At 52.4% G+C, this 16,385-nt stretch overlaps 10 protein-coding genes across 10 annotated transcripts; 6 read left to right on the top strand and 4 right to left on the bottom strand.

Moving 5' to 3' along the window:
• Nucleotides 1-100: 100 nt before the first annotated feature.
• Nucleotides 101-901, bottom strand: BO86DRAFT_2967 (uncharacterized protein). The gene has a single exon (XM_025667417.1). The coding sequence runs from the start codon at nt 712-714 to the stop codon at nt 307-309; it is 408 nt and encodes a 135-aa protein (XP_025533304.1). The 5' UTR covers nt 715-901; the 3' UTR covers nt 101-306.
• Nucleotides 902-1,517: 616 nt separating this feature from the next.
• Nucleotides 1,518-2,297, bottom strand: BO86DRAFT_374439 (sterol desaturase family protein; the record flags this gene model as incomplete). Its single annotated transcript, XM_025670430.1, has 1 exon — nt 1,518-2,297. One exon carries the CDS (start codon nt 2,295-2,297, stop codon nt 1,518-1,520), a length of 780 nt encoding a protein of 259 aa, XP_025533303.1.
• Nucleotides 2,269-3,785, top strand: BO86DRAFT_2961 (acyl-CoA desaturase). Its single transcript, XM_025667414.1, has 2 exons — nt 2,269-2,896; nt 2,958-3,785. The coding sequence occupies exons 1-2, from the start codon at nt 2,725-2,727 to the stop codon at nt 3,662-3,664; spliced, it is 879 nt and encodes a 292-aa protein (XP_025533302.1). The 5' UTR covers nt 2,269-2,724; the 3' UTR covers nt 3,665-3,785.
• A 106-nt stretch (nt 3,786-3,891) lies between these two features.
• On the bottom strand, nt 3,892-5,366 carry BO86DRAFT_414540 (tannase and feruloyl esterase; the record flags this gene model as incomplete). Its single annotated transcript, XM_025674850.1, has 6 exons — nt 3,892-3,946; nt 3,999-4,363; nt 4,431-4,499; nt 4,554-4,674; nt 4,775-5,260; nt 5,347-5,366. 6 exons carry the CDS (start codon nt 5,364-5,366, stop codon nt 3,892-3,894), a joined length of 1,116 nt encoding a protein of 371 aa, XP_025533301.1.
• A 232-nt stretch (nt 5,367-5,598) lies between these two features.
• BO86DRAFT_394208 (uncharacterized protein) lies at nt 5,599-7,776 on the top strand (the record flags this gene model as incomplete). Its single annotated transcript, XM_025673179.1, has 4 exons — nt 5,599-5,646; nt 6,711-6,962; nt 7,014-7,488; nt 7,571-7,776. The coding sequence occupies 4 exons, from the start codon at nt 5,599-5,601 to the stop codon at nt 7,774-7,776; spliced, it is 981 nt and encodes a 326-aa protein (XP_025533300.1).
• Nucleotides 7,777-8,900: 1,124 nt separating this feature from the next.
• BO86DRAFT_351140 (DUF952 domain-containing protein) lies at nt 8,901-9,718 on the top strand. The gene is made up of 2 exons (XM_025669414.1): nt 8,901-9,278; nt 9,355-9,718. The coding sequence occupies exons 1-2, from the start codon at nt 8,994-8,996 to the stop codon at nt 9,469-9,471; spliced, it is 402 nt and encodes a 133-aa protein (XP_025533299.1). The 5' UTR covers nt 8,901-8,993; the 3' UTR covers nt 9,472-9,718.
• Nucleotides 9,719-10,135: 417 nt separating this feature from the next.
• BO86DRAFT_394206 (uncharacterized protein) lies at nt 10,136-10,721 on the top strand (the record flags this gene model as incomplete). Its single annotated transcript, XM_025673178.1, has 2 exons — nt 10,136-10,215; nt 10,271-10,721. The coding sequence occupies 2 exons, from the start codon at nt 10,136-10,138 to the stop codon at nt 10,719-10,721; spliced, it is 531 nt and encodes a 176-aa protein (XP_025533298.1).
• A 678-nt stretch (nt 10,722-11,399) lies between these two features.
• Nucleotides 11,400-12,896, top strand: BO86DRAFT_300815 (FAD/NAD(P)-binding domain-containing protein; the record flags this gene model as incomplete). Its single annotated transcript, XM_025667468.1, has 5 exons — nt 11,400-11,565; nt 11,629-11,679; nt 11,740-12,087; nt 12,139-12,484; nt 12,539-12,896. 5 exons carry the CDS (start codon nt 11,400-11,402, stop codon nt 12,894-12,896), a joined length of 1,269 nt encoding a protein of 422 aa, XP_025533297.1.
• A 117-nt stretch (nt 12,897-13,013) lies between these two features.
• BO86DRAFT_2954 (endonuclease/exonuclease/phosphatase family protein) lies at nt 13,014-14,252 on the bottom strand. Its single transcript, XM_025667408.1, has one exon. It carries the CDS (start codon nt 14,197-14,199, stop codon nt 13,174-13,176), a length of 1,026 nt encoding a protein of 341 aa, XP_025533296.1. The 5' UTR covers nt 14,200-14,252; the 3' UTR covers nt 13,014-13,173.
• A 655-nt stretch (nt 14,253-14,907) lies between these two features.
• On the top strand, nt 14,908-16,112 carry BO86DRAFT_452239 (uncharacterized protein; the record flags this gene model as incomplete). The annotated part of the gene is made up of 2 exons (XM_025676913.1): nt 14,908-15,134; nt 15,188-16,112. 2 exons carry the CDS (start codon nt 14,908-14,910, stop codon nt 16,110-16,112), a joined length of 1,152 nt encoding a protein of 383 aa, XP_025533295.1.
• Between the last annotated feature and the right edge of the window lie 273 nt (nt 16,113-16,385).

Genomic DNA, 16,385 nt, shown 5'->3' with positions numbered 1-16,385 from the left:
CGATGAACATGGAATTGAGCAGTCGGCTATTTGAGGTTTCTAGCTCGATTGGGACAAAATGTGATTGGTCTGACGTAGAAAGCCCTTTATGCGAGAGCTTTCATAGCGCTCTGGAACTCGTTGCCAAGATTGGCCACTGGGCCCGCAATATCATCATGGAACGATTCGGGGATCTTCGCCCGCGCCGCTTCCTGGAAGGAGCTACGTTCGTTCTCGAACATTTGCATGATAGCGATTGCCATAAGCCTCACACCGCTCTTATCGTACATTGAGCCCTGTGCGGTGGGGGAAACCAAGCAGTGTCAGTCAGCAAAGACGTATCCAGAATGGGCACAACCGCAGCGCGGGGGAAGGGGGAAGAACACATACCTTGCTGCCGGCTGCACCCAGCGTATCCGCAACAGATTGCCTCATAGAGTGGTAGGCGACTAAGATGTCCGGCACTTCATCGTCTTTGAAAGCTGGGGCGGAATCCCACTGTCCCCGAGCCGACTTGGTTTGGGTATAGACGTCCCAGACGGCACGGGCCAGTTCCCACGACGACATCCACCCACCATCGTAGCCGTTGAAAACTGCTTGAGCCGAGTCGACACTTTGGCGAAGATCATTCATGCCGGCGATCACCGTGGGGGCATCCTTTGCTGAGGCGGGGTGAATGACGGCGCAGATCCAGGTTAGGAAGCAGAGCCACCGAGCCGAGGCCGCGAGGTACATGATGGTTATCGTTGTTGTGTGTGTTCTGTGGGTGTGGTTTCGGAGTCGGTGAGCGTTCGGAGCTCAACTCACAGGATTCTGGAGGCAAAAACGCTCGAACTTCGCTAGCTGCATCGGCCGCAGTGGCCTGGCCACCAATCATATTTATACTTGCAGCTTGGATGCAGACGCCAGCACTAAGTAAGGGCTTGTGTCCTCTGCACTTTGTCCCGTGTCTACATTCATGCCTCTGAGTCCAATGTCTGCTCCCTTGCGTCAATGAGGGTCAGTTATTGATTCAGACACCCCCTTGTTCTGCTCCTTACGGTCTGCTCCGTACTGCTCAGCCAGATTAAATTCTTCAGTCTATCGTTACAGTGCCAGTGAGAGCCTCCCGATCGGTGCTGCTCCCGATCGGATCTATCACCCATCGCATAGCAGATCCCAGAAGCTTTGTCCCAATGAAGTGGTTTGACATATCACATCGCATGCAAAAATGGACTACCGAGCCAGCCGCTCACACATTCCTCTTTCCAAATCGACGTTCTAAGCTTTTTGCCAATGCAGCATTTTTCTTCTTCAATCTTCCCCCCTTCGCCAATCAGGGCTGTGCCTCTAGCTGGCGTGCCCCCTGAATGGGGGTAAACAGTACTCCGTACATACGCCGCATCGCTCAGGTAGTCAAGCCTTGGTGAAAACAACCAATCCAAACGGACTTTCTCAGAGAATTCATTCTGTAATATACCGGGACCTACGCTAACTGGAGGCATCGCTCGAAACCTCCCCAGCGAGCCCCACTAACTATGGATGACCTACCCCTGGCATCACTCCCTCTTCCTCAGCTTGGTCGTCGCCCGTGTCCCATGCACCCTGTCCAGGAGTCCAATCAATCCGTAATTGACAGTCATCAGTTCGTGGTGTAGGTCATGAACCTCGGGTTTCCACCCGCCGGGCATCTCGAACAGACGGTACCCACAGTGCGCCAGGGCGGCCTGGATGCCAACGACCCCAACAAAGGCCCACAAGGTCACGACATGCACATCGAACAGGCGCGCGGGCCCCGCGATGGGCAGAACGTTAGTGAGGATGTGCTCGACGGGGTGGACATACAGCGTCGCCAGCGCGACGGGGGTGTGGAAGCGATGATGCTGACGGTGGAACCGCGCGTAGAAGAGCGGGTGGTGCAGCACCCGGTGGCTGTAATAGTACATTGTCTCGCGCGCCAGGACGCACAGGGTCAGCTCCGTCAGGAACTCCGGGAGGCTGGGGAGGGTCGCCGGCATGCGGTAGCCGAGATCTGGGCGCGCGAGGACAGCGTGAACTACCGTTAGCTGCAGGGCCTGGAGCGTGGTGCTCAGCAGTTGACTTTGGAGAGAGCCCAGCAGGGCGTCGCGGATGATGAGCTCGCGAGACGGCTGCTTGCGCGCCGGCTGGATCTTGTAGCGTTGGATGGAGGGCCAGGCTAGCAGGTCGAGTATGGTGAATATACCGGCGGGGACCCAGAAGGTGAGGATTTGGACGCCTAGCATCCCGACGAGTTCGATCGCTGGGACCGGGTGCTTGTGGACTAGGGCTGTCCAGCGCGAGGAGTTGTCCATGGTCATTGATGCCTTTTTGTTGCTTCGGTTAAATCACGCGGGAGAGGAGGAAGAGATTTTGCATGGGCTGAAATGGGTCGAGATGTTAGAAATAGACTGATGGGGACATTCGTACGGTGCCACGGTCCTATGGCAAGTACTGCGCTGCACAAAAGTGTCCGATCAGTAGCGGGTCGAGTATTCACCCTTGCATGTGAAGGCGTCAGTCGATCAGGGGCGCATATGTGGATCTGGAATCGAAGGTCAAATGCAGGCGGGACTTGTCCCTTGTCTGAAGTCCCAGGCATGGCTTCTCAGCAGGCTAGCTAGGGCCTAGGGTCTAGGGCCTCGGGCCTTGATATGATGGGGCATCCTCCCTCTCTTGGGAGGTGCATATCCCAGCTATTCGACCGCATTGCTGGACGTCCATCGCCCGTCCCGTGCTCTTCGCCCCATGGATTCTCCTCGCAAACCGTGGTGGAAGCTAGTACACCCCCGCTACACGGCAGCCCAACTTGGCCTGCCTTTGTACGTGGCATACAATGCTTCCCGTACACCACTTCAGTGGGAAACCTGCGTGTGGACGTTGATTTACGCTTTCATGACAGGGCTAAGTATCACCGCTGGTCCGTCCCTCATCCCGCCTCCGAGAAACAAACCGCCACTAATACCCAAGAACAAAATCAGGATACCACCGCCTCTGGACCCATCAAGCGTACAGAGCCTGCCTCCCGCTGCGCATCATCCTCGCAGCCCTCGGCGCCGGCGCCCTCCAGCTCCCCATCCGTGTCTGGGCCGCCGACCACCGCGCCCACCACCGCTTCACCGACACCGATCGTGACCCCTATAACGCCAAACGCGGTCTCCTCTACACGCACATCGGCTGGATCATCACCTACAACTCCGAGAAGTTTGGTCATAAGACCGAAGGGGTAGACCTGAGCGACCTCGACCGCGACCCCGTGGTAGTCTGGCAACGGCGCGCCTACTACCCGCTGGCGGGGCTAATGGGCTTCCTGCTGCCGGCTGCCGTGGCCGGCACGCTGTGGGGCGACTGGCACGGCGGGTTCCTGTACGCCGGGTGTCTGCGGGTGGTGCTCGTATGGCATGTCTCGTACTGTATCAACTCGCTGGCCCACTGGATTGGGGAGCAGCCGTACTCCACCCGCAACACGGCGCGGAACTGTGCGCTGCTGGCGGTGGTCACCCTCGGCGAGGGGTATCATAACTATCATCATGCGTTTCCCGGGGACTACCGAAATGGGGTCCGACGCGGAGATTTGGATGTCACCAAATGGTGGATTTGGGCCTGGGAGCGCACAGGCCTGGTCTGGGATGTGAAAAGGTGTACTGGATCTAGGTCTAGAGGTGGTGATTCGGGGAAAGGCGAGTAAGAGCCTAGTTCCAAGATAAAGGCCCCCGGGAGGGCGGGAATGATCTTGACTCGCAAAAGTCATTTAAAGTATGTTCACATTCATGTACGCCAGATAGTGGTTTATCTTCCCAGAGAAAGAGTCTCAGAAAATTTGAAAATAGGATAGAGACAGCGTAGAGCCGCCACCATTGTCCTGTACATATTGCAATACGGCCTGAACAAAGAAGTGAGCTGTTGGTTCGCAAATCAGAGAATCGGCATCTTAAAAGCATTGAGGTCGTACTTCCAGGTATCGAGGGACCTTTGGTCATAGACGCATCGCAATTTGGTACCATTGTTGGTCCATTACGGACGGAGGGGGCCAGCCGCAGATTTGCTGCTGAGCACCAGTAGACTGAATGGTTCCATTAAGCGTCTTGGGCTCGATGCCCTTCTCAACACAATCGATCAGGGTGGCCAGAGTAGTCTCCGGCCAAGGTACGTTGGGTTGAAGGCTATTTGCGCCGCAGTGAGCGCCACCAGGAATGAGGAACAGACGGTACCAATTGTTGAGTTCTACAACACTCTGGTTATAGAAGAGACCGGGGTACATGACGCTTCGGACCGACTCAAAGTAACGGACCGAGCCAGCGGTTGGAACCTGGGGGTCTGACTCGCCGTGGTAATGCAGAACTTTGCCGCCGGCGTTGTGCCAGACTGAAAGGTCAGGCCACGTCGTCTCCAGTGAAATCGTAATATCTCTGGAAGCCAGTGGCAATCCAGTCGCGGAAGGTATCCCTTGTCACGCCTTCGAAGCTAGAAAGAGCAGAAACGTTGGTCAAGAGGTTCAGCCCGATCTCAACCCACTGGGCTGACTGCGCAACGAAGTATGCGCCATACGTCCCAGTTGTCTCGTTATAGGAAGTGACAGCGTCTTGGAATGCCGCTGTAGGTTGGTAGGACACGTAAATTCGTCGACCAAGGTTGTCATGCGCGCCATTGAGGATCTCCCGAGCGACAGCCACACCCTCTGCAGTCACAGTCCCCATTCTGGGATGGGATATAAGGCATAAAATTGGTGATCTCGGCGGATGAGTCACAGGTATTGGCTTCACCGATGGTCGAATTCAAGTCGAAACGCAGCTTGCACAGATCAGTGCGAGCGACCACTCCGTCTACTCGGCCGTCGAGATGATCACAGGCCTCTGTCGTGAGATTGACAATCTTCTCCAACTCACAATACGGCGGGTAGTGATTGAGCTGGTACTCCACAAACTGAGACCACAGGTGCTGAATCTGCTGGAACGAGAAGTGCATGCCTGGTGCGCCAATGACGGCACCATCAAGATCAGCCCCGATCTGGACCTGGCTCCAGCCCTCACGGCCTCCCTCGAAGCACCCGTCAAAGTAAGACCAGAGCTTGGTGTCTGACATGTTGTAGAAGGACTTGGTGAATGCCTTGCCAATCTGACTCAGCTCATCGATGGCCTTGTACCCAAACATGTAGACAGTGTCCCAATTGACCTCGCCGTCGCCTTTCAACCAGACTTCCCAGGAGCTGACATCAAAGCCTCCAAATCCACCGTCCGTGGTACCAGCAACTGCACCCATACTGATTCCACTAGGGAGAGAGGAGCTTTTCTCCCCAATGTTCCATCCTTCGCCGCCGGTCGATACGTAGCGGTTCCTGAAGTCAACGGGAGCTGGCATCCAGTAATTGACATTGGTTCTATCCAGTCCATCATGAGTGTATGCAAAGTTGACATCGCAGACCGGGTAATTGGTATTGCTAGCTGACGTGCTTAGCATTGTGGCCGTCACAGATGTCTCGTTGATTTGCATGCCGAGTAATGTATCATTGCCCGGGAGGTTTGCGGTCACATATTCAACTGTACATACACTCTGGAGAGTGGTGGCCTGAATTGTGACCGCAAGAAAGGACAATGCCCAGAGAAGTCGAGTCATTCTGTTCAGATGAGCCGTTCGAACATTGATTCCGAGTCAGGAGTGCTGGAGCTCGAGGTATGCGCAAACACGGGTCAACTCTCAGATGCACCCCTGAATTATAACTGTCGTCTTGTTACTCACTAAGTGGGAATGGTTTTTAGTGGCGGTGATATCACTTGCATATATAGATGATCAATCTACCAATAGTACACCTGAGGATGCCGATCTGCATGGATTCTCACTTGATACAAACCACCCATGGGAAAAGAGGGAGTCGACCATCGCCCGCAGTGGGCGGCCTTTCGAACTTTGGTTGAAGATAAAAGCTGGAGCCCGAATCTTTCAGGTGCACGTCCTGTGTTGTATTCAAGATTGATACACCGGTGTTTCAGCCATGGAACCCTCCAATATTTCATGTATCCCTCTTGCGACTCTGGCCCACAAAGGCTTGCATGATGGCCTTCGAATTTGACCAAACATATATAAGTCGCAAGGTCACCCCGAATTTGGCTTAGCTTCAACTAGACCCTTTACAGAAATGATCCTCGATAAATCTGGGGGCGAGAGGCACTTCGAATGAAATCTCCAGTTCGGTACTTCATATCTCCGATCCCATAATAATGTCATTCCTCAGCTACAACAGGATTACGTGGGTTACCAACACAAGACATGGCCGCGCAAGCACTCCTGTGTAGACGGGAAGCATATCCCGTTCTAGCTTTTTAAGCTGTCATGGGCATCAGGTTTCAAGCTGAAGACTTGAAAGTAGGCTAAGCGGATCTCAATTATACCCAGCTAGCATGGGATCCCTTATAGCCCACCGCACGTTGTCGAAAACTCGAACCCAGTGCTCAGTATATAGCAACCTCACCCGTATCTAGATGGTTCAGATACGTTTTGAAATATGTTGATTCGTCATATCAGCGTTTTAGTTAGTCCATCCATTCTTTCTCCTTCTCGCAAGTTCATTCATATTCATCCTCTTTCCGTCTGATTGCTTCCTTTCTTTTTTTTTCTTTTGAGTAACAATGCGGTGGTCTCCAATTCCAGCAGCTCTACTGTTTGCTGCAAGCACTTTCGGTGGTCAATGCGTCGGTGCCTCAGTTTCTTCAAGCGCATGTGCTGGAAACACACCAGAGACCCGCGACCAATGGTGTGGATTTGACATCAGGAGTGATTATTACACGGAGGTCCCTGACACGGGGGTTCTCCGGGAGTACTGGTTGGTTCTCGGTAACACCACGGCTACTCCTGATGGCATCCCTCGGAATGTGTTGACCGTCAACGGCACGTCGCCGGGACCTACCCTACACGCTGACTGGGGAGACTGGGTTCGTATCCATGATTACAATGGATCGGAGAACAATGGCACCAGTATCCACTGGCACGGTGTTCGTCAGAACCATACCAATCCCCAGGATGGCACTAATTCCACCACCTAGTGTCCTGTGCCTCCCGGTGGCTCGGTCACCTATGAATGGCGGGCAACTCAATACGGCACTACCTACTACCACTCGCATTTTGCTTTGCAAGCATGGGAGGGAGTTTATGGTGGAATCGTCATCAATGGCCCTGCGAGCGCGAACTATAATGTGGATGCTGGTATCCTTTATCTCAGTGACTGGTCCCATCGCACGTCCGACGCTCTATACTCCACTGCGGAGACCGACGGAGAGCCAACGTTGGCCACCGGATTGAGGAACGCCACCAACATTTGGCTCACAGAGAACAACCAGACCGTCGGCTCTCGCTTCAATATGAATGTGACGTCGGGCCAAAGCTATCGCCTTCGCCTACTCAATGGAGGAATGAGCAATCCTTTCCGCTTCATGGTCGATGACCACACCCTCACTGTCATTTCGACGAATTTTGTGCCCATTAAGCCTTTCAACACGACTTCGCTCCTGATTGGAGTTGGTAAGTTTGAGTCCTGAACAGAACCCCAGCATACCATATCAAACAGAGTAAAGTTTCGCTGGAAACTAATTCCCATTCCAAGGACAACGATATGATGTCATTGTCCACGCAAACAAGGAAAGGCTAGGCTCTAACTTCTGGATGCGCTTGATTCCTCAAGAATCTTGCGCTGAAATCTCCAACTACGATATTCGAGGTATTTTCCACTATGAGACGCCGAACGGCAAGCTCGAAACCCCCACAAGTTTAGCTTCTAGCCTTTGCTCCTTGACGGGAAGGAAGAGATAATAAAAACCATGCCTTCGGGCGAGACGTCCAAATTGGAACCTCACCCGAGGTCGTTAAAGCTACCTCCAGGAAAAACCAGAGATATTTTTCAAGCTTGTCCCGCCTGACACTTTATCCTACTTAACATGGGTAAGCCATGACTCAGCTTCTCATATTGCTGTAGCTGATAAGGTGAATCTACAGACACACATATCAACTAATAGTCTGTCGGAACGTGTGACTACAACAAGGAAGAGAATGTGGGGACTCGGGGACGCGTGAGGGAAGATGTCGAGGTGCGTGCGGAGCTATCATATCCGGATGGTCCGAATTATCTACTAAGATGGGATTAAACAATGACCACTCTGGGCCCCTGCATCGCTCATTAATGATTACCTTCATCGGCAATGGAGAGGGGAACGTAGTATGATGTAGTCGGAACCCACAGATTAATCCAGTTTAAGAACTACCAGACACCACTTCAACCACAGATATAATGCTAATGACAGGAATCCTCTACGGCTGTATCCCTTTACGGCCGCTATAGCATCTGTAGTCTCCAGACTCGCAACGGCGTTCTTCCCTGTTACTTGCCACCACATTCGAGAAATTCGACCGCCCCTTGGTTAAGTCGAACAGTACCCAAGGTGAACTTCAGCGAGCAAAGGACTTTCCTGTTCATTCAAGCTCGCTACGTCCCGATGGCTGCTATGTTGCTCCTCAAAGTAAAAGCTCGCATTAGGCTCATGCGGGATATATTTTCGACTCCTGAGTGAATAAAACTATAGTAGCTAATTATTTCTATCTTACCATATACACATATTGAAACCAAGCCTACACTAGAAATATACAAAGGGGGTACAGTTCCAAAACTGAGAAAAGGTGTAATAGAAAGCCTTTGAATTGGGTTTGAGGGAGTTTTATTCTTTATGCCTTGCACAGAGTGAGATACCGATAACTAGTCCGTGCTCCCCTCAACTAATCCCAACACAGCAAGTGTCCTCCTTCCCACTACCCGCATTCGGCCTAGCCCCCACAACCCTCACGTGATGCAGGCAAGATCAAACCGAGCAAACACCGGATAAGCCTGCCGGATACGGATACGGGATATGACGGAGTTCGTCCGGTCTCCCCTCCCCCACCATCAATATCCCGCTCCATTCATTTCTGTCGCATCTGCATTATCCATTTCCCATACCCTTCCCAAATCGCAGACCAGAGGAACCACCCGAGCAAGAATGGCAGACGCACCCCCCTTCTTCATCTACAAGCTCGTCCCCTCCACGGCGCCGGTGCGCGAACCCCTCCCGGACCGGCTCCCCATCAGCGAGCTCGACAACCAATCCGGCTTCATCCACCTCTCCACCGCCTTCCAGGTCCCCAACACCCTCAAGCTCTTCTTCAAGGATGAGCCTTTAGTGTATGTGCTGCGCATCCGCTACGATCGGGTCGAGAACGACATCAAGTGGGAGAATCCCGAGGGGACGGTGTGCGGGCCCCGACCGACGGAAGGGTTGTTTCCTGTACGTCTCTCCTGCTTCCATGGTCTCCCTATGTATGAGTGGGGAAGAGGATAGGAAAATCGCTAACATGCCACAGCATCTGTACAATGGGCTCAAACTGGGCAAGGACGAGGTCGAGAGTATATCGATCTGGACGAATGAGGATGGCTGGGATAAGGCGCTGACGCAGGCGAAGCCTTGGTTGCTGTATTGATTTCTCGGTTGATTGTTCTGCCGGAAGGATGGATGGGATGTAATCATTATTCTCTGCCCCGTTGAAGGGGGCGGGGATGTAGGGACCCGGGGTCTTTCATTCAAGTCATGTACAGCAGGAAAATGAGTGTGAGAGAGAAGGGGGGAGGGGGATTGTCAGGTATTCTCTTGAAATGCTGTGTTGATGCATAATTCATCGTGCGTCGTTAACCAGTTTTGTTGAGTTATGATCTAATACTTTATCGCTGCAATCACTCGTGGACCGCATGCTTGAAGCATGAGCAATGGTAGTTGATGTAAGCAAGAGAGACCTCTAGACTTTCTGGCTAGATAGATCAGGGGCGTGCATTGCGCGCGTACATGTGTATGTGGGGCACGGCGTGGCCCGAATCATGGAGTAAGCGCCCATTCACTTTCTAGATTTAGGATGCATAGAAATTATCCGGCAGAAGCCGTACCAAAGAAGTTCAATATCACACAATTATCCTTTAGAAACTATGCCATCTTTTGGAAACAAGCCTGCCGAACAAGAGAAGTCATTTATTCAGATATAGTGATACAATTTGCTGGCAAGGTGGTGTCTCACAATCCAGCGAGTGCGCTATAATCTACTTGCGCCAGTTTGTGCAATCATTAGTTCAACCAGCGCAAGAAATCCAGCTCTGATGCCATCCAAGAAAGATCGCCTGTACGTTGCTCTCTATGTCCGTGGAGGCAAGGCTAGGATGCCGGGGAAGGAGGACACGTACGTTACAGAACCCATGATCTCAACGATGAAGCTGACCCTCACGCTCGAACAGCTACCACTGGGCTTTACACATCGGACCCAAAGATCCCAACTCACCGAGTCTAGGAGTCCGCTATCATGCTAAAGAGCGACTCACTGTGGAAGGGAAGTCCGAGTTCATCTTCGAAGAGAGCGAGGTCTCCCCGCAGATGGTGCTTGTGCGCGTCGCGGTTGCGAAGATCGTGGACAAAGACCGTGCAGTCGAAATCCTCCGCAATACAGCTATCGGCCAGGACTCACCCGGGTGGAACTGTGTATCTTGGGTTCAAGAAGCCCTGGGTATGCTGAGTCCCGATTCGCGAGCCCTGGGGGCACGGATGCCAGACTGGGAGAGGGTGCGTGATGCAGTGATGGATTATTGCCAACGGAAGAAGGACCAGCATCGGTTTGATGGGAATGGGGATTTTGATATGAGTTTTATTCCTACGTATGATTTGATGGTGGGGAGGGAATTTGCTGTTTGAGCTGGATCAGACATCTGAGAAGTATCACTGGGCGAGCATGCCCTTGCCAATGCTGTGGGGACATGCTCAAGATGATGCTGGGCATAAGCTGGTGCTCTCTGCAGGTGGCTATCTAGCTGTTCCTTGTTTCTACGTAGTTATTCAACGTCATATAATTCAACACCATGATCCTTATGCTTTTCAAAGAGTACCACTTTGATCTGAGAATAACTCGTCTCCTCTGCTCCGTGCTAGAGGCTGGATGTAGCGGACCGAGGCTGTCACGTCGATACTTGCAAAGTAATTCCGCGTCTTGCCACAGTCGGCCCAAACAGATCTATCAATTGAAAGCTTATCAGGAGCGCAAAGTCTCACTGTGAGTGCGAAATTCCAGTACGAATGCCGTAAACCCGAGCATCTATAGCTGCGACGGACAAGCGCCTCGGGGCTAGCGCTTGTCCCGAATAGGTAATTCCGAGCTGAATTTGCCGAGTGGCACAGAAATACGAGTATAGCCGGGCAACCAAGAAGCCTGGACTGGAGGTATAAATAACTAAAGTCCGTCTCAGTACATGCGACCGATGTCAATACTTATGGTCATTCAAACTCGATTGCACACGACAAGCAAGCTACACCAGAACCGGGCATATCCCTAATAGAACCACTACTTTTATACGTCTTGAGCAAAATGCTTCGACAATGGTAGCCGTGACGCTGTCATCTGCGCTGCGCGAGCAGCATGTCGTAATACTGGGCGGCGCATACGCGGGTCTCTCGACAGCTTTGAACCTGCTTCGCATCTGTGACGGCACGATAACTTCCTTCGGGAAAGGCGGCAAAGGAGGAAGAGGAGGCCGCGGCGGCGGTGGAGGTGGCCGAGGAGGAATGCTTGGGGACGGTGGTCGAAGACAGATGATGGAGCCTCAAGCCCCGCAACGCATGCCTAGAATCACTATTCTCGATCCCAGAGACGGGTTTTGTATGTACCCCCCTACACACTCAAGAAATGCAGCAAATCCCTGACAGCCGAGTCTCACAGATCACGCAGTCGGTACTCCCATGGCACACACAACAAAAAGCTACATCGAGCACCCGTGGCGGACCTGGGATCAGATCGCGGAGCTGAAAAGACCGTCGGTGACCATCCTGAAGGGCACGGCGGTGCGAGCGGACCCGGAGACGAAAAGACTCCTCTATCTCTCGTCAGAGTCAAATGGGAAACAGCAGCAGCATACGCTGGATTATGACTTCTTGGTGGTAGGCACGGGGTTGCGACGGCCTTGGCCGACTGTGCCGGTTGCTACAACCAAGTCGGAGTATGCGATGCAAGCAGGGAGATATATTGACCGACTGCGGACATGCGATTCAGTGGTGGTAATTGGTGGAGGTAAGTTGGCTTCTAGCAGGAAGTTGGCAGGGTTGTGGCTGATGAATCAAGGTGCCGTGGGAATTGAGATGGCAGCTGAGATCAAACACCGTTACCCAACGAAGCAAGTGACATTGGTGCACTCCCGTTCGGCACTGCTCTCGTCCGAGCCGGTCCCATCAGAATTCCAAGACCAGGTTCTGCAGATCACTCAGCTTGGTGGGGTGAACGTGATGCTCAAGAATCGCGTGCTGGGTGTCACGGAAGGGCCAGGGAACGCAAAAGCGATCAAGCTTGAGGATGGCAAACATCTCACTGCCGATGAAGTGATTTGGGCAACGTCGTCAGCTGCTCCGATTACCGAGTTCTTGCCTCGCGAGGCTCTTGATGAGAAGGGATTCGTCAACGTTCTTCCATCGTAGGTGATAACATCGTCATGATCGACGTTTTGGTATTGACCATGACACTATAGAATGCAATTCGCTGCGAGCATCCCAAATCACCAGACCCACTTTGCAGTTGGTGATGTGATCGCAACACCCGGAATTCGACTCGCCAAAACAGCCATCCGCATGGGACGTACAGCAGCCATGAACATTGCCCATATGATGGTATCTGCCGAACAGGCTCACGGGTCGCAGCCATATTTGACCGAAATGCGGGGGCCCAACAAAGGGTTGAGCTTGATAATTGGTGGTTCCGGTGCGTCTTTCGACGAGAAAACAGGGAATATCTTCTGCGGCCCGGAGGTCAAGAACGGGATCTTTGGTGATGACATGGCACTTCATCGTAAGTGTAGCCTCCTTAACTATGATGAGCTAGGATGCTGATTTCTTTGCAGGTGCATTGGGTGCGCTTGGATTGCCGTTGAATTCATGAGATGCATATAGCGCGAGAGCCAAGGGGCCAAGTGAGATGGCTACAAGTGGCGCTATTTCCAGAGATGAGGATACATGTTTCTTGAGGAAGCGACGGGAAAAGATCATGCTTGTATATAAACTATCCCAAGCTTTCTAGAACTTCAGCTTCTTGTATCTGTAGAGGGGTTTGGCAGATTCAGCCCAGGAAGGAAGACTTCCTACCGGAGCGAATGAGGAACACCATGATTTAGTCTTCGGCCAAGCCGAATGAACAAAGTAGGCCATGATGATCGCTCCAAAAGGGTACTTCTTCAGCGCTTTTGATCTGCGTGGAGCTAGACGTATCCAAGTCGCCAACTCGTCTTGGCTCTAGGACCTGGATTGCAGAAGCCTTTAAACCCAGGGCCCCAACTCGATCGAGCCGGTTGGGCGGGTACGGTTGTTGCCCGTCAACTCCCCACGTATAACCAGGCTCCTTGGGACGCAAAGATGTCCAGACATCAGTCAAGCCATTGAATTCGAGAAGTTCGTCGTCCTCATCGAGAACGGGATTGAAATCACCGGCCACAAGTCCACGTCCGGCGGTGCGCAGAAGGGAGGCAACCATAGATATTTGTCGAGGCCGGTGAGAAGGCTTGATCGGCAAAGAATCTAGATGGACGTTCACCAGCCGAATTCGTGTCGCAGAAGATGCTTGATCCGTTCTGTGTGAAGGCACAAAGATGTCACAGCAGAGCGCATCTCGACCGAAATAACTAGGGAATCTGACCCTCCATATTGGGCCGGCGACGAGGCTGTGGGTCTCTGGGTTCGAAGGTGCTGCAAAGCGTGCTCTGGACAGTAGAGTCACTGTCATAAAGGGTCGATCATTCCACGAGAGATCATCACAGTCGCTTGAGAACCAGGATCCACGAATGCGCTCGTCCTCCAGGATCTGCTGCAGGGCCGGCCTTGAAACCTCTTGCAGGAAAACAATGTCTACGGGGGGGTCTAACTGGGTGAGATACGTGATAATATCGGTGGCGCGTTCCTGAGCTTGAGCCGAGCCCGCATCGATGTTCCATGTCAGTAACACCAGATTTGATGCGTCGCCCCCTCGGGTTGGCTCTCCATGGTCACTTGAATCGGCATCCGTGTGAGTGGGGATCCACTTTTGGGCAGGATCGAATTGATACCAAGATTGAAATCTGGGATGTAGGTCCTCTCGATGGGGAAGCGGTGCCTCACGAGTCCAGGATAGTGTGTTTGTCTGAGTGCGCGTGTTGGGATCCATAGGTGATGACTGGTAATGAATGATGGTAAATGTACTGGTGGTTGATACTGAAGGTGTGGAGGAGAAGACGAGGAAACGGAGGAATCTCAGGCAGCCAGGCTAGTCCAGTCGAGGAGCCGTGCAGTCGGCCCGCTGTTGTTCCGTTCCAGACTTGCCTTAGTGCCTTAGTGCCTTGCAGCCTCGTTGCCTGAGGGTTTCCTGTTCCTCCAAATGAAACTTACTTGTATCAACAACCATCAACTCTTCAATTACTGCTTCAACACTTGTTTATCTGCGATAACTTACTTCACTAATGTCTATGTACCCTTTCCCCAAGGCCTGATTACCAATTCTTTGTGATCGAGAGGATACATCTACTTTCAATCCCACAACCTCACTCTTCATGCTCAGGGGCAAGGGTTTGCTCGCTTAAACTAACCGCTTTTCAAAGCGGACTCGCCGTATTTTCGAAAGACCCGACGAACCAGCGTGTCTGAACTCATCGAGATAATGCCTTCTTTCAGCCTCAGTGGAGATTCGCGTTCTACCTTGCTCTTTTTGTCGAGGCCAGACCCTTCAGCAAAAATCCCTTATAATCGATGGAGATCCACCAATCTTGATTGACTTTCTCTCTTTTGCCCGGTCCATTTCCTCATTCTCTAGTTCGGTGCATTGCTGGCCTTCACAGACAGTCACTCATTTCGTACTCTCTCTGTGGACGGGTCAGTCATGCGGTCCTTCTCTTCTCTTTCTGCTGTAGTGCTTTTGGTGCAGCCATTCCTCGCTGCGGCCGAGACCAAGGTGGTAACAGGGACTACCCAGTCATGCACATGGACTGACAATGCCTTGTCAAATCCTTCATTCGACTCCGGAGTTCTTACGCCTTGGGCTGTATACAATGGATATGGGACTGCATCGATTGTCGCCGATACCTCAGGCGACGGAGGCTACGTGGCGTAGGTAAAGCCTCTGTCTGGCAATGGGTAATCACTGACACACAAATGAACAGAGCGATGGTTCCCAGCTCATCTTCATACGCCGTCCTTTACCAGACCCTGACCGACCTGGTCGCGGGTGATACGTACTCCTTGTCTTTCGACTACAAAATCCAGTCCGCAACAAGGTCGGGAACATGCAATTTCTACTTTGCCATCGACGGCATTGTCGCATCGAGCCGGATCACTACGACCGTCAATGGTTACATCCAATACGGCACTACGGAGACCGATTGGCAGACCTTATCGACTACCTACGTGCCCACCAGCAGCAGTCTGGACATGTACATCCAAGTGATCTGCAGCTCCGGTATTCGCGGCATTGCAGCTCAGCCGACCATCTACGTCGACAATACCCAGTTCTCCAACCCCAACAAGGAGATCGAGATCTGCACGGATGTGGCCTATACCTCGACCATCACGATTCTTCCAACCCCAACCGTCACTCCCACGTCGACGCCTGTTGTGACTCCTTCGCAGGCCGTGACATCCAGCGCCAGTGTTATTCCGGCAGCATCCTTCAGCGTCGTCGCAAGCGCGTTCTCCTCGTCCCAGCCGTCTGTACCTTCGCTAGCATCATCCTCCGCAGTGGTGCCGTCATCCATCAATTCAATTCCCACTGCATCCACCCCTGCCATTCCATCGAGCCATATCGTCTCTACATCCCAGACGCCTCAACTGTCCAGCTCACTCACTATCCCGACTTCTTCCCCCGCCGTGCCTGCGTCCACTCTGATTCATTCGAGCCCTGCTGCCGCGCCATCCTCATCTACAATTGTCTCAGTGGCGGGGTCAAGTTCGGTCGCTCGTTCCGCAACGCCCAGCCCCAGTGCAGTCGCATCGTCTTCCAGTGTATTTGAAGACGTCGTGACGGTCACAACTACCGTCTACACAACGGAGCTGATCGTCGAGACCAATTGCCCTGTCCTGGACTACTGAGCTAGAAGCCTTTTCTTCTGTACATTTTGTTCACATTAGATCTAAAAATATTTAATACCAACCATCGTTCCGAGAGCTCCTTAGTGTAAGTCCCTACGATATATTTTTATAGCCCGAGTTTACTCAACAACAAAATCAGTCACGATATCACTATGGAAGATCTCGGGAATTCCAAGGCAGATCCGCAGTCGGATGAAATGTGAAGATATTGAGTAATGCAGAGCTCGAGCTATTGACTAACAATTGTCTACAGTAAAACCCAGTGGTTCCCCC

Source organism: Aspergillus japonicus, assembly GCF_003184785.1.
Source record: "Aspergillus japonicus CBS 114.51 unplaced genomic scaffold BO86scaffold_1, whole genome shotgun sequence".
In the NCBI taxonomy this organism is placed as follows: domain Eukaryota; kingdom Fungi; phylum Ascomycota; class Eurotiomycetes; order Eurotiales; family Aspergillaceae; genus Aspergillus; species Aspergillus japonicus.
Note: the sequence above shows the minus strand (reverse complement) of the source record. Positions and strands in the feature narration are given on the sequence as shown.